Source organism: Caloenas nicobarica, chromosome 10 (assembly GCF_036013445.1).
Source record: "Caloenas nicobarica isolate bCalNic1 chromosome 10, bCalNic1.hap1, whole genome shotgun sequence".
In the NCBI taxonomy this organism is placed as follows: domain Eukaryota; kingdom Metazoa; phylum Chordata; class Aves; order Columbiformes; family Columbidae; genus Caloenas; species Caloenas nicobarica.
The window spans coordinates 10,889,576-10,906,625 of record NC_088254.1 but is presented as its reverse complement, the minus strand read 5'-3'; the positions used below and the strand labels follow the sequence as shown (position 1 = coordinate 10,906,625).

General features: G+C 38.7%; 1 protein-coding gene across 1 annotated transcript in view; it reads right to left on the bottom strand.

The window, feature by feature from the left end:
* Positions 1–17,050, bottom strand: part of MYO5A (myosin VA) — a 98,102-nt gene that overhangs the window by 15,863 nt on the left and 65,189 nt on the right. The window contains exons 20-30 of the mRNA XM_065641408.1: positions 16,357–16,513; positions 12,571–12,810; positions 11,795–12,043; positions 10,588–10,681; positions 9,786–9,934; positions 8,950–9,063; positions 6,684–6,827; positions 5,870–5,923; positions 4,932–5,159; positions 2,093–2,193; positions 1,462–1,542 (exon numbers count right to left, since the gene is read on the bottom strand). Of these exons, the coding sequence (XP_065497480.1) occupies positions 1,462–1,542; positions 2,093–2,193; positions 4,932–5,159; positions 5,870–5,923; positions 6,684–6,827; positions 8,950–9,063; positions 9,786–9,934; positions 10,588–10,681; positions 11,795–12,043; positions 12,571–12,810; positions 16,357–16,513 (1,611 nt within the window). The remainder of the gene's footprint in view (positions 1–1,461; positions 1,543–2,092; positions 2,194–4,931; positions 5,160–5,869; positions 5,924–6,683; positions 6,828–8,949; positions 9,064–9,785; positions 9,935–10,587; positions 10,682–11,794; positions 12,044–12,570; positions 12,811–16,356; positions 16,514–17,050) is intronic.

Sequence of the window (17,050 nt, the reverse complement as noted above, 5' to 3'; positions counted from 1 at the left end):
TCTTCAGTCAGAAACCATTCAATTGCAGAGGCACATAAATAATCTTTATTTTTATATTAAAAACAACATTCTGCAGAGGGTTGTCATTAGTGCGGTGAAGGTTAACAACAGAACCAAACTCAGGACTGGGATCCGGGAGCTCTATTTTATCCTCACCACTGACTCGCTCTTTCCCTTGGGCACATCATGTCTCAAATTCTTCCCATGTGAAATGGGGATAAGAGGTCCCAGCCTCCCGCCCAGCAGTGCTGTGGGGATCTCCTCCTGCTTGCGAGGCGCTGCCCAAGGGCTCTGACTCACCAGCTGGTCCATCCACACACACAGGAAAGGGCATTACTAGTGACTGCTAGTGTGCAATTAGACAATCTTTCAGGGTTTAAATATGCATAGGGCAGACACATTTATTAGTAAGTAGACTGCTCAAGCATGCAAGGGCAAATAGTCATTTACCTGCATTGCTCCTCCATTTAATACAAAGCTTCTTGTTTCTACAGCGCAAGGACAAGAAACAAGAGGCACAGAGCAAACACTCTCACACCCTGCGCTGCAAAACACTTGCTCTAAGTTAGATCTCCCAGGGCTTACGAAACAACATTAGGTGTAGAATTTGTTAGTACAAGAAAAGGAGAGACTTTAGTTAGTAGCATTCATTGCAAAATACCTCCTTCTGTAAGGTACCACTACCAAATGTGTATATTGAAGAACAGCACTGCTGGTCTACGGAATTAGTTGCCAGTGCAGGACTAGGAACCATTTCAGAAGCCTGGGACACACGCAGGACATGGACCCAGAACTGTGTGTCCTGATCAGGCGACTCTCGCCCGTGACACAACCAGCACGGTCTCTGCAGAGGCTGCAGCGATTGTGCCAAGGCTTGAATAGCATCACGACGAACCAAAGATTACTTCTGTTTGTTGGGTATTTTGCATCTTACATTTGAATCTGGTACGGAGAGACATGGGAGAAGAATGTCCAACTTACTGAACTTGAGTTGCAACAAGGAGAGTAAGACCCAGAACTATTTGAAAGTTAAAGAGTACGCTGAAGCTACTCAAACAATAGTTTTATTACTAAAATGATTCTACTTCTTCAGGCTGAAAAACTGTAAGGAACATTAATTTTGATACCTGACGTCAAGGCAGGCAAAAAATACACAGCTACAAAACTTTTCCAGTTGTGGAGCTTCTGGTATTTTACACTCTATTTTTGTGCAAGTATTTTTATGAATGACGTATTAGTTGTTGCCATCATCTTAACTTTTAACATGATAAAACTGGACAAATAGAAAGGTTTGGAAACTAAGTTTGAGGAAACTTTAATTAGTAAAATTTGTGACAAATTTTTTTCTAACTGTTAAAGCAATAGAAATACTGTAGCTGAAGCAAACCCATAGCAAGGGGCACAGTTAGCTAGAAAAGAAGATGTAAATGAAGAAAAAATAATTCTGAGAAGTCTGGTAACCTGTTGGCTTGTTTTAACCCTTCATAAACCAGCCAAAGTTCTCCGTCCTCATTCAGCATATGATAGTCCTGGGGAGATTGCCTTTCAAGGAAAGTTTTTAAAAAAATACAAGAGAGACACGTGATGGTGATGAGATGACATGTTAAGGACATTACACACTAAATTACAGTTACTATAAATGAGAAACAAACAGTGCTCTAAAACAACTTTGCAAGTTACTTCTCTTGTTTATACGTATTTCTTCTTAATGACGAAATTCAGTTCTCTGTGTTAGCTTGACTGGTTATAGCATTTTATGCTGTTACAATAAATGTATTATGACGGACTATTGTGACAACTACTGGACAAAAAGTAAGAAAGCAGCATGGGGAATGGCACCCAGTTTGAGCAACAGCAATTAAAGGCTAAGAAGATGTAAATCCAGGAAGCTTGATTTTGCGTTTCCTCACTGTTTCGTAATCCTTTCAAATATTGCGTACAGCAATTTTACTAATCAAATCAAGTTATAAGTCGAACTACAAGTGTTCTCTAAGTATCTAGACTTAGATGAATGCAACTTACTGAATATGATACACGCAGCATGTCACAGCAGACCCCAACTGATTGTAGATTAAATAAAGAGAACTTGTACCTGTTTGTTTCCTTCAGTCCAATATACGCCTGTGCTATTTCTCCCTTGTCTTTCATCTTCTGTACATCCTCCAAGAGGATTGTAGAATCTGTCATGGTATTCTGGAAAAAGAATGATGATTTCCAGGGTAAATTTAACAATGTAATTGTCTTTTAAATCTATGTTTTTGTCACTTTACCCATGTGGAACACTAATCCTTGAGTCACTACATTACAATTAGTGTGGGTACCTGAGCAGGAGGTTGGTCCATAATTTCTATGTCCATTTGGTATATCTTTTAAAATGAATGCATGCAACATGGTCAAATATCAGTCTGTCTAATAAGCAGCTACATGTGTTTACATCTCTTCATTTGTTCATTATGTAAAAGGAGCAAAATAAATTTCACAAAATGATGAATTAGCATTTTATTTCAAATCACCGGGAACAGCTAATACTAAAACTGAAGAAGCATAATTTTGCAAGCTTAATTCTATTAATATTTCTTAAACACAACATTACATGTAGTCTTTCAAGTCTCATAAAGAAGATCCATTCCTCACTTCATATATTTAGGTATACTGGCAAAGCAGGAAATAATTTACAAGGGCTTGAGATTTTTTAAGTTAGATATCATCATCATAAAATTTTGTTTCAGTTTTGAATGTTTACATTGGCCCTTTTGCTTTTTCTTCAGTAAAACTTAAAATACTTAACAGATGTTTACAGTCACCTCGGCCAGTCTGATCCAAGTCATTGCTGTGAAATAGTTACAGTGGAACCACAGGACTCCAATGAACATAAGAGATGGAATTCTGCCTTCTTTTTGACAATCAAATGCTATTGTCCTGAGTAAAATTTTGCAAAGTGTTTACAATAACAACTTTGTGGACATAAATTTTGGAGTCTAAGTCTCTATGCCTAGTATGGTTTCTATTATCTAATATGAAAACCAATAAAAATATGAGATCCTCAAAGAATTATTCCTTATGAGATCTTTGTGATTTTTCTGCTACTTATCTCGCCTAACAATCTATCAAGCTTTAGTAGTCTGAACATATTTATTACTTTTTTGCTGATGGAAAAAAATGATAATTACTCTTACATCTTCAAGAATACCCTACCTGCTGTAGCTGTAATATCTAGCAGCCTTTATTTAGAGTCAGTTCAGCTTCTCATACTCCTAAATACGAAATGCTCAACTACGTTTTCTAATCAAACATTCAGCAACTCCTATCTAATATCAACAGATCACAACATGAGCCCAATAGTTTGTTGCATGCCAGTGATAACAAACACTATAAAGTAAGGTAGTTTTTCATACCACATCCTTTTTTTTTTTTGTGAAATGTGGAAATTATGGATTTTGGAAGTTAATAGAGACCTCATTCCTGAATCACAGCGCTGCTCTTACCCTCCTACACACTCAGCAAGACACACTACATGAGCTGACCAGACCAATTCCTTAATCTTTCCTTTCAGGTTCAGGTTATCACAAACCAACAGTTCAAAATTGTTAAATCTGCTTGTTTTGAAATAACTTGTTCCCTTGTGCAGACTGGGAAGATGAGGGCATGGGGGACATAGGATAATGAAAAAGGTTGTTCAATAACAGCAAAGTGCAAGAACAACTTTAAATACATGTAGATTACTTATGAGAGGCAGGGAAATGACAGCTCAAGTATTGTTAAAGGTTTTTTTAGCATTTAAGAGTTCTGGTTTATAACTGTAGAAGAAAATGTGTACCTTATCCTCCTGGTAATCAAATCGGTAGGCAAGAAAGAAGACAAACAAATCATTAAAAAAAAAAATCTGTCTGTGCTGCAGCTGTTCAATCTAAGAAGCAGAAGCTATCTGCAAACTGGCTGTTAGCCATCCCACAGGTCACCTTCATATTTCCCTTATACTCATAACTGCTGTAAAAATAACACTCGTATCCCACCATTGCTGAAAATAAGTTATTAAAGGATTTACTATTCAAGTACTTATTTACAATGTTGTAAATATTACAGAATGATGAGTTTTGTTTTCATTAAAATTAATCATTTAAAACAAGGTATGTACACCGTCATGCATCACAAACAATTTATTTACGACAAATATAAACATACCTTTGCAGCAGCAAAGGAAAGACAACACATCTGTTCGTTCCTTGCTGCAGTTATGAAACACTTGATAGCTCAGTTCAATGGAAATGACTAGCTCCTGGATTTACGTGATACCTTTTCAGGTTGAATGACTCTTATTTTCAAAGCTATTACTTCTTTAAGTGTCTCACCAGAATTAGAGCTTTTTAGTAGATATGCATTTCAGTAGTTGTAATCTACTCTCCTCAACAAAGCCACATAGCACCTATCAAGCAATAATATGGAGTTTATCTTCGTAGGTCATCTTTATGAGATGTTATTTATTTGCAATCATCTACGACCCTGCATAGATTTAGAAGAAATTGTTCCTTGTACCTCTTACTGAACGATTAATTAAAAAGAATTCCTAAATAAATTTTCCAGTCAAACTAAATACTCACTAGAGAAATGATACTGCTCCAAATGAGATTTATTTCTGCATTGTTAAAGGAGTCTGGGGAGATCCTGGCCAGATCATCCTGCCAGCCTGCTGTGATCAGTATGATATCTTTATATGAATGTCGGTAGACAAACCCCAAATTGGTTCATTAATAGACTCTCCCAATCCGGACTGCTGCAATATGTGCACTAACAACGGATCAAGGGATTACGCTTAGAAAAGCTTCCAAACCTAGACTACCTTTTTCTGCCTTTTCAAGGACGTTGTTTCATTAAAGCATGTCGGTGATGCAGGGTACCTTTACTACACAGTGCGTTTGCTGACTGTTATTTACCTTGGGTTGAATAGCCTCTTTCTGGCTCACAAGCTGAGACCTCAGGATGAGGACTTCTTCCTTACGTACTTCAAGCTCTTCACTTACTGAAGTGAGCTGATCCAGGAGGACTCGATACGCAGGGGCACCGGGAGCAGTTACCTCTGGAGATCGCGTTTCTGTGAGGGCCTTCTGCAGCTCATTCAACTCATTCTTCAGTTTTTTATTCTCAGACTCAAGTTCTTGACGCTGCAAGAAACAGGGACAATTATGTCACCCAGCAGCTTCCAATGTGCCTATAAATCACAGGTACAAAACTAGGGATAGAAACAGTAAAAACGATGAGTAACTACAACAAATCAATCAGTGTCTCCCATATCCCTGGCCTCCTGACTATGACGAATAGTGCCTGGGAGGATTTCACTGACAGGAGTAACTTTTTGTCTGAAGAGCAAAATCAGAACATATATACATGAATCATACCGATTTAATGGGAAAAAAACTACCAATTTTTTTTTTTTCCTCTTATTCTCTTCTTAACAAAAAAAATTAACTTCACAATGAATACTGGTCAGCAGGCTAAGAAGATTCTGCATCATTCAGTCATATTAGGAAATATTTGTAGTTTTAGTGATCCAAGGTATGCATTAATTTAAACGATGTGTTTGGAAAAGAGGGATACACTTATCACTGTATTTTTTCTCAAAGTAACTTGCAAGCTGTCCTAACAGAGAACTCCCCCTGGTTCAGGGGATCTTTTTATTCTGCAGCCACAGCCACACATTCAACACCTCAAAAAGGACGATCCTACAATAAAAAGACTGCTGGGGAATTTTTGTTCTAGTTTCTCCAGCAAATACTCTGAAACAGGAGGGCTGATGTAATTTGCTATGCCACCACATACAATTGGTGACAACATTCTCACTAGAAAATAACAGAAACATCCTTTGTAGAATTACCTTGAGCGACTCATACTCCAACTCTGCACCTCTTATGGGAGGCCTTTCCTCCTCCTATGAAAGAATACAGATGAGTGTGAAAAATAAAAATCCAATCCTTTCTATTCTTTAATTTAGTTGAGGCAGGAAAAGGAGCTGAAATTATTTTCCTATAAAACTGGAAAATATCCTGGTACTGCTGAGTGTTTTAGTTTGAATACTGGCATTGTCTCCTTTAATTTACTTTTGAATTTATGACTCGTAATTGGTAAATATGAATAAAATAATGTACGAATCCCACTACTGTCACTGGTAACAAAAAAGAGCAGGATGAATGCCAGGACGATCAAGAAATTCACTGGTGGAAGAATAATAAGAAACAATTGCCAAAACCTTTTTCAGATTTTTATAAATACTTAAGGAGACCAAATCAGAGAAGAACTTCAAATAAAATCTGCTAAACATGTCTAATCCCAGTGCTTTGGTTTTGCATTCTGGTTGAAACACTTCTTATTCTGCCTAAACGAACAATTACTCATTCTTTCCAATCATTTAAGTAGAATTTCTATGTTGCTTTTAGTTAATAAATACAGCCTTTGTTTTGTTTTGATTTTAAGCAAAGTCCTTCGCACTTTTTGTTCTTGTTAACTTCCATCAGAGGACCTCCAGGACCTTGGAAAACTAAATAACCAGCCCCAGGCATAAAACTCATTGTTAAATAAAGCAAGTACTAGAGGAAGATTAGGATTTAGTGAAAGCCCGTCAGCATTCACACAGCTGCTGTTTCACAAGAAGGGACACTCTGGTGTCAGCATTTAATCAGCTAGGAGTCCACCTTAGCTTTAGCACGGAGAGCTTGTTCTTCCTTTCTGTCCAGCTCATCCTGCAGGGATTGCTTTTCTTGCTCCAGCTCTGTAACCCGTTTCTGCAGCTTGAGGAACAGAGACATATCCAATGGTGCCTTTTTCTCACTTGGTTCCTGCTTTAGAAAGAACAGAAGGAAGTCAAGAAATATTCCCCTTCCACATCACCAGGAATCACGACAGTGAGTAAAGATGGGAAACAGACTGGGGAAAGACAGGAACACAGAAACATTACTTGATTCTGAGAGTTGACTATTGGCATCTAAAATATTTCATCAGCTGTCAAATGCTATTTTAAAAAAGGATCTACTAGTATAAAGCATTTCTAAGCCTAAAGCCTAGCAAAAGAAAGCACTAGAGACTACCTAGCAGACAGGAGATCTATAATTAAGCATACCTTTTATTCTTACTTGTTTGGAGGGGGAAACGAGAAAAAAAGTCTGCGGTTAGACTCACCTGGAAACAACTGTAAATAGAGGCTTTTTTTTTCATTTTTAATTATTTCTACAGTAAGTTCTTCAGCTACAAAGAAATCTCTCTGCTGACTTACAGGTTAATATAGTGGGATGTGACATAAATAGGTGTCAGAAGAGATATTTTATGCCTTTTTCCCTTTACTATGCTAATAATGCAGCCTGTTCTGGGCTTAATTCACTAGCTTTCTCACTATTTTCTGGGTAAGGACAAGCATTTGTAATCTGAAGGTAAATAAGAAATTGTCCATCAGCCATTTCGTACTTTATGTAATGAGAAGATCAAAGCATTTACTATGAAGTGCACCATAAAATTTCGAAGCCTAGAAAAGGAACTAAAAAATTAATGACTGTAGCAGACAAGCAAGCACAACCATTTCCACTTCATCTCCTTTTAATTTTGAGGAGAAGAGTCAGAAACCACACCAACAGCTCAGGAAGACTTTTGAGTTTTCCAGTTCGTATTGACATGAACACTATTTTTAATGTAGTTTAGCATCATTAATATATATCATCAGTCTAAAGTCAAACTGGAATTTGAAATCTTCAGGGGTTAAACAAATACAGATTTAATCTTCTCAGTGCTGTATTTATTCACAGTCCTGTGTGAGTTAATTTTTTCATTTATATTCCAAAAACCAAAACTGGGCCTAGAACAGCAAATTCAGTAAGTCTATTTAGCCAAAGGAAAAGATGACATTTGGCTCATACGTGAAATCTAATCACATGTAGTTGCGCTGTCCTTTTCCTGATTATTCATGAATGTAGGACCACCCTTCTGAGACAATTGTGCCAGGTGAAAAATGAAAGTGGGAAGGCAAATGATGAAAGAGTCCACACAGAATATGTGGCAGCATCAACATGTCAGGATATTTGCATCCATAGTAGAAAACAATTTTCTGCGGAGGCTTTCAAAACCAGTAATGACAGCCTGTAAAAAGCAACTGTGGAGATAACTAACCCAGATAAAGGGCAAATGGAGTGAGCTGTGCCATGGCTCACACTGAAGAAGATGTCTAGGATGCACAGGAAAAGCTTTGCATCTGCAAACTGCCAAGGACAGTCAGACCATCAGCCTGCTGGCTCTCTGCCGTGTTAGCAGTCCCACTTCTTTGGGATGGACAAAGTGGGGAGTTATCTTGGAAAATACTAAGAAAGGCTTGGAGCTGCACCACAAATGATCCAGGATTATTATTCGTTAGCTGAATCAAGAGAGTCATCTTTCTGAAAAATTTTAAATGTCCTGGGATTTGTATCACTCCACATGCAAAGGCATAGTACATTCTCAGGGTTCTATTCGTCTCTATGAAATAGAGGAAAAATGAACCAATATGAGGTTTTCACGTCTAACAGGGAACCCATTCCAAGTAGCTACTAAGGACGTGGCTAGCCACTTCACCACCGTTAATCCTTGACTGTACAGTATACAGACTTCTCAGCAAGTCTCACCGGTTTTCTCTGTTCCCACTTTGTGCTTACAAACACTGGCGAGTAAATGTTTTACAGATGCTAAGGAACTGGACAGACAAGTACCTTAGTCTATGTTTACTGTAACACAGAAGAATTCAAAGCACACTTCCCTTTTTACACAGGACCACAACTAAGTAGAGAATGAGCTGTTTTCAAAATAGGAGTGGAAAAAGCTGGATTGAAGCATTAGATATCTCAATATAACGTCATGGTGTTCACAAACACATATGAAAAAAAGACAGGAATGAATGCAACCATTGATCAAGGAAAAGTTGTGGGGATTTTTTAACATTACCTCCATCCTCACTGGTAAGTCTTCTGCTTCTGTGATCTCAGAGCTAAAAGTATATTCAGATTCATTGCTACTGTGAGTTGAATCCGTTCTTTTGTGTCCAGGCTTGGGGATGCTCTGGAGTGCAAATGAAACAAATCAATACCACTGCATGGTCTTCCCTGTGACTGTCACTTCACAACCTATAATTTAGCTTTTGATAGCTTGTAATGTTTGGTGTTACTTCACAGCTATCAAAATTTGTAAGAAAAGATTTTTTATTCTGGTCTCTCATGTCACCTAAAGCCTAGGAGATGTAGTTCCAATCAAATCTATGGATACAGGTCAGATCCTGCACCATCAAGTATTGCTGCAGAAAGCAAAATCAAGCAACAACACAGCATTTTGTGGAAAAGAAAAAGCTCGCAGCAATTCTCTAACTTTCCAGACATTGTATTGAGGAATATTTTTTCTTCCTGCCACATAATATATTCATAGAACTACTTCAAATTTAACATTGCATGAATGAGGTACAAACAACTCTGGCACATACAAATAACTTCAGGGCAAAACAAGGGCGGACAGCACATGTCATGCCACTAGCAAAGTCACAGCAGAAATTTAGCCTTCTTCACATACGTGCAAATTTTTTAAAAAATTAACCACAAATTTTAAATGTATTTGTTTTGGCTGAGCTGATCTAATTAATCGATATTTTAAAAGACAAATTCTCTTTTCAGGTACAGGCCACCACCACACCACACAGCTGACAGCAGAATCAGTTACTAACTCATACCACGAGATTCTGCCTAAATACATTTGTGAACAGCTTCTGATTTCTCAGATGTTTAGCCACTTACCACCATTAAGTTCATTTCATCCTTGAGGTCATCATACCGCTCCTCTAAACGGCTGAACTCATTCAGGAGGTTCTGGTACCGTAACCGTTCATCATTCAGATCTAGCTCTAGCTGTTTTGTTTCCTCCACTAGCTTTTTCTCCATCGTCTCTGCCATGAAGAACAGGAATCCAAAATGAGAACTCCAGTTCTACCTACCAGGCGGTGCAGCCATCCTGGAGGTACAGGTGTGTGTCTGCACGAGGAACGCAGATGGTGAAACAGTCTGCTGTCTGAAGCTGGTGTGTGGTGTCAGTGCTTCTGTAGGCAAACATTAAGCCAAATATATGAAGGACCAAAGCATTATTGTGGTAACCACAGAAGGGTTCACTCCATCGAATTAGTTACTCTGCTAATACCTTGCATTAGTAGTTCCAGGAGGGAGGAAGAAGGGGCACTAGCCCAGTGCTGCATTATGTGAAAAGCAAAATGTGAGATGCTTTATGCCTCAAGCACATGGACTTGCCTCATCGCAGCTGCCTCCATCACAGCCTTCACATCTAGCGTTACACTCTCCTTTCTTTTTAAAAGTAAAATACTTTGTAGCAGTCACTGTCACCAAAAAGACCTCCAAACCCTTGGGACTTCATGGAAACTCAAATAGTAAATAATTCTGATGCACGTGAGTTCTTAAAACAAATACATGAAACCATTAAACTAAAAAGGAATGCAAACTAAGGCAAATTAGCCCAATCTATGCAGTAGAATGTTGCTTTACAATGTAACATGAAGTTGAAACCCTGAGTGAAGAGAACAGAGCCAACCTGTTATTTCCCTCGCCTGGTCATGGATGCGGCGGTTCAGCTCCTCCTTTTCTGTTTTCAGTAATGTGTTCTGTTCTTTCAGCTCTGATACCAGCTACAGAGATAATGAAATATTTGACTCAGAATGCAGTTCATCTTTCAGCAGTAGCTCTAACAGCAACTACATCTTTCTTGTAAGAGTTCAAATACTTAAACTTTTCCTCAGAGAATGAATTCAGTGAATTAAGTTATGACATTTTCATTTCCCAAATTACACGTCTTAAATATGTCCCACTGCAGATTCCCCTGTCCATTCTGCACTCCATTGCTGATTAGATGCCAAAACTACATTGAACCACGCCACTGTGCCATAATATTTTTCAGTAACATCCCAAAGATGTAATTTATTCCTTAAAATAGAAATATTCCTAAAATTGGAAGACATTTGGTACTTCTGTTGTATATGCCATTGTGCTGGGTAACACCATAATCTAACATTTTGCCTCTGCCCGAAAGTTGTGCCACTTTAACTGTGCCCAGCTTTGCCAGTTTCTCAGTTGTCTCTGATTATGATTGCTATGCCTTCCCTTTGCTTAATCAATTAATACTTTTGCTTATGCTTATCTGATCTTGAAATGTGTCGCTGCAGCATCACCTAATGATGGAATGGATCTTCCAAGATTCAAAACTTGCACTGTTATCAGCAAGTAATCTTGACAGGAAAGAACCTGTTTCATATGTTCATGGTTAAAGCAACGATAAGGGGTTAGTCGAAACCTGTTGAACTAGGCTGTGCACACATACATGTGTTCAGTAGGCTAATTGTTTAAATTAAGTAGGATATAAGCAGGTTCCTTTGAATACTGTATATGGGACAGATTATCTATGTGATTAGACTCTAGGTAGGTACAATGACTTCATTTTATGAAAGCCCTGGCTCTGACTAATTGAGGAAGCTTAAGTATTTGGATTTGCAAACACTTTCAATATCAAAATCTAAACAGATTGAATACATATATTTACATACAATATACAGATTTAGTATGTTTTTCTACCACAGGTGGAGTTATTTAGGTATCAAGTCTATTTAGGATTGTACAGATATAACACTGCTTAAAAATACTGCAAAAATATCAGCCACACAACTGAAGCAGTTAAGCCTGGGCAAAACGTGAGTGGACACCAGGCCCCTATGAACCTTCTGATGCACCTGAGACTGCACACTTGCCTGCTCCGTTTCGTGTTTGTATTTGTCTGCCCATTCCTCAATGGTCTTCTTCTCAGACTGAGTTTGGTGCAGCTCCTTCTGGAGCTTGGCGATCTCCTCCTGAAGGCTGAGGACACGGTTGGTCGCATTTTTAGCCTCCTCTTCACTCATCCGAAGCCTCTCCACATCACTCCGCAGCTTCTCTGTCTCTGTACTGTATGTGATCTCCAGGTTGCTCATCTTCTCCAGCAGAGATTTGTATTCTTTGTTCTTTGCAAAACACAACACAAACATAGCAGCTGCTGGAGAAGTTCTGGTTTAAGGGAGCCTTCTAGTTCCCTACAGAATATACCCAGACATGGGAGCAAAAAGCAGCTTCCTCATTTCCAAAAAGTTTCAGTCTGTTTTTGCAGAATTGCCTAACGAGATGACAGAACAGTCCAGCCTCTAAGCCTACACATTAACATCCCAAACTCAAATCAGACAGGGAGCCCACACATATCAAACACCATCACCTCACCTTCCCCTTAAACAGAGCAACTGACGTGCTTCAATGAAACACTGACATAAGGGAGTAGACGTTTTCTCTCCATGCTGCTGAGAGGCACAAATGGATGCTTTACTGTTTCAGTTCTACTGTGGCCTCCCTTTCTCTTCTATTAATGTTCTTCAGCAGAAAAGAGAACTGATACCTTACAATGAAAATTCAGTGCATCTTTCTGTGAATGCCCACAGTGCTACTGAGAAAGGTCATACAAGATTGCTAAATATTTTCTCTGAGGCCAAGGAGCTTTTACCTGCTCATCAATTTTTCGCTGCAGCTGCATGATCTTGTTCTCCAAGCCAATGTGAAGCTTCTTGTAGCGTTCTACAGACCGGGCCTCTATCTTCAGTTTCTTCAGCTCCCTCTTGGCCATCATGCGCCGGTAGCAGCATTGCAAATAAACAATTGCCTTCAAGGTCCTGCTGTAGTGCACTCGAGCCAGCCAGCCTCTGACATGTTTCTGAATAATAATAGACTTGTGCTCCCGAAGCATCTACAGTTAAGAAAAAACACCACAAGGGCTATTAGAGCTGCAAACCTCACCTGCTCAGTTAAACAGACTCCATAATGACAGGTGTAAAAATGATGTACACATAGAGACACCCCAGCCTGAAAAGAGAAAATTCTGGTGAAGAGTAACAGGAAATTAATATGGAATTAATTTAAACAAAAAAGAAGAGGAAAAGACAGGAATAAGGAAGACGACAGGGAATGAAATGAAAAGGAACCAGAAGGAAAAACATGGAAAGCAAGAACTGGATGCACATGGAAGAATCAGGCATTCCTTTGTGTTGATGTCAGATCCAAGCTAATTACAAAAATATATGGTACCTGTTGGCAAGATTACAAATACAATCCTTTTTTCTTTTACTGAACCTTTTATCTTGAAACGTCTTAGATTCATTGACATATGCTGCATAGGATTAATCAATACAAAGTTTAAAATTACCACACTTGATGTGCAATGCCGCTAGTACACACTAGAACGCTGAGTAAATTGTGGCAGCTGTTAAAAACAGCAGCCGTAGTCTAGCTGACCAAACTACAAGTTCCAGTCATTTTTTCCCTTTTTTTCCCCACCACTCTTTTTTGACATATCTGAGACTTGCCAGCATGAAAAAATCTCAATTTATTCTAATCAGAAATTTTATATTGTAAGAATTTCAACTTATTTCATGGCAGAAATTTAAATCATAGCGTTGAGGTGAAAAAAAAAAATCATAATTTAAAAATAAATAATAGTTAATGAAAACCAGTCAAGAATGCGAGCAACCTTCATCAGAGTGTTAGCCAGAAGCTTACACTACATAGAGTCTACTATTTGTTTTTGGATCTTTCACCTACTGATTCAACCAGAGATCCCTGCAATTCTAGCAGACCACAGCTACGCTTGGGGAACCCGCACAAACCCACAAGGCTTCCAGGACTCTGAGAACTTCAGAGTTCACTTAATAAAGCTTCTGTAAATTAAACAGTTCATTCTAAAGAACAAAACTATTTAAGATTTCATGTTTCTTCTTGGATTTGATATGCAGTTCACACTACAAAGCTGATAAGACAAACCAGTAGGGTAACAACAATTTTATTTTCTTTTATACTTCTTAGCAAATGAACTATGTTAGAAGCGTTACATTTCCAGATCAATGGATTTAAAAGGTTCACTGGCAAAGCAGCAAGATTATAAGACCCATAGACTTTCTCCCTTAGCATTTATTTCTAAAGAAAAAATGAGACTTGAAATGCCTGCACTCGGTTAAATAGCACAAGGAGGTAAGGAAATAGCTCTCAAAAGTACAGCAAGGTCAAAAGGCAAAGTCCTTCTGACAGCATGTCATGCAGCGAGCATTCCTGCCTCCTTCGTTTCCTGGAACAGTTCTTCAGGTCACCTGCAGGTGTCTGAACAGCTCAAATACCACCAGCTTTCAACAACATTTTCACTCAAGTCTGAAAGTAACAAATACCTCCATGGTGCAGGGATGGTCCTCATCTGCCAGTGAATTCTCACACCCATGCAATCCAGTGAGGAAACAGGCCACTCCAGCGTAAGGTGAGAGTATCACAAAAGTTACTTAATTTACCAGGTATTTCCCAGGAAATCTTATGTAAAAAGCTGTGGAGGAACTAAACTCCTTGTTAAGCTGAGAAGCACATTGCAATGTCTCTGGCAGAAGCTTTCCCCAGGATGTGTGAAACAGATGATTCAACCATTCTAAATTCCTTGTACCAGCCACGTGACTGCAACCCATGTCCTCTCTTCCAACAACAACAACAGGGACCTTTCACAATCCTGAGGAACAACACGTGTAGCATATGTTACTGACAGAGTCACGGCTCAGCCCAAGTGTGCCGGCATGGGGCAACCTTTCGGTTTCACTCATTTGCAATCACCATGAACTTCAGAACAACCCTGTTTACCTGCCCATCGCATGCAAAGCCCATGCTGCTCTCTCTGGCCATTCCTGTATCTCAGCTTTAATAAAATTCCACCTTAGGAGGCCATGGCACTCACAGCACAGCACAGGTACGCTTGTCAGAACTCCATGTTTTACTGTAGTGAACAATTCACTGCTTGAGGGGGATGCTCCCTGACAGGCAAGTCTGGCCACTCCTTCGGGGACCCCTCCAGAAATCTGCCATCTCTATTCAGAGGGAATATAACAGGTTTATAAAACTCTGGGCTACAGGACATATGAGGTGTGTGTCACTCGCACGACTAACTACAGGCATACAGAATCATCTCCCATTTTCCTAAGGATGGCTTTTTGTCCACGTATTGCTGTGATCCATGTCTCACTTTGTCACATCTGTCGGATCACTGCTAAAAACATCTTACATAATCTCACAATGTAAACCACGGCTTGTAATCACGAAAATGCTAAGAATTCCAATAAAAAGGCAAGTCAATACCTGCACAAAAGAACAGCCAAATCAAGCACGGGGGTCTTAGTATTTACAAATTCTTATCAGGGATTACTTGTTTTCAAGCTTTCTGGTTAGTACATATTAGAATGATGTAATTTAGACATATCCGCATGTGACTGTGTAGGCAACTTTAATACAAATGAAAAATTATAGAAACTTCAAATATAAAAGAGAAACATATAGAACATAAGCATTAGTTTGCTTTTGGTTATATTCCTTCAACACCTACCTGTTTAAGAAAAAAAAAAAACACACAATCAAAAAAACCCCCCAAACAAACTGTTTTTTTCAGCTAATTTTTCAGTGAAACAGAGGCTGACTTTTGAGCCTAGTTAAAACAATTCACGTAGAAAAATGTGCCATGAAACATGTTGACATTTTGTAGACTAACCATTCGAATCGTAATTCTCTTTCCAGCCCTGTAACCACTGAAGAACAAATTCTAATTTCACAACTGAACTTTTATTTTTTATCAACCATAATCAGGAAAATATTATCAATATCTCAAGGACAGGGTTATATCGATTTCTCTCTAAAACGAAACCAACATCAATAAATTTAAAAACAAACAGACAAACCTAAGTTTTAATCTCCTATTTTTGTGACTACCTCTTTGCTAACATTAAACAGTATTATTCCATCAGCCATTTCAGAATCACTGAAATTAGGGATGGAATAGCTATAGCAGTGCATTGCATATGTATATTGATGTGAGCAATACTGATTTGGACTCATGAAGGCATATTCACACAAGGCCATTTCCAGTATTTATTTTAAGTGCCTCGACATTCTATATTACAGATGAAGAATTTTTCTCAAGAGAAATGCTGTAAATCCCTGTTAGATTCTCCACGGACTGCACAGAAAGTCTAGGTACATCCATATTAGATGACAACGTGAATGTCTCTAAAATGACAAGTTCATTGACTGCAGCATCGGATCTTTCTCATTTCCAGGTGCTGTCTTTCAGTCCATGCGGTGATATTTTGTTTGTGCATTATGCGTAACAGCACGCACACAAACATTTCATATTCCCAAGGGGATACCACAGAGCAGCTCTGTTGTGAAGGTATGTGGAAATAAAGCTTGAGTTACATAAAACATGATGATTTCTTACCATTTGGTACTTGTTCCTGGCCATGTAACCTCTCAGGAGAGCCTGAAGAGCAATAGTAGCATCTCGCATGCACTGGTATCTTTTGCGGACCACATACATGCGCTGGAACTTCTGGATAGTGATGGCAGCCCGTGTTCTCCGCAGGAACTTGGCATAGCTAAGCAAGAAGAATATTACAAATAACACCTGTAATTATTTTTCAGTGCTTGAACACTATTTTTTTTACATCCTATAACTTTATCCTCTTTCTCAAGAGCCACATTTTCTACTTCAGTTTCTTCTTAATGTCATCAGTGATACAGCATATTTATGTGCTATTCTACTGTACGGCGGAACAACAGAATGGCAAATTAACAGAAACCTTGCAAGGTTTTACAGGGAAATGTTTCCATTTCCTCTGAGAACTGTGCTATAGAACCGACAAGATAAACTCAGCTTAATTTCTCATCGCCTTTTCTCCAGCTTTAAAGCTATTTCCTCTATGGCACCTTCCAGATCTCATCTCTTAACCTTCAACCTGTAGAAAATGGTTCCTCATTCTTGGCCCCCTCAGCAAGACAATTACAGAGCATCTTTGATTCTTACAGTCTTCATAACCACCTCATCTTTGAATGATACCACCTGCACTCCTACACACTTTACTCTGGCTCTTTCATGGCCATTCCTCAGAAGTCAATCCACACAAATGACTCTG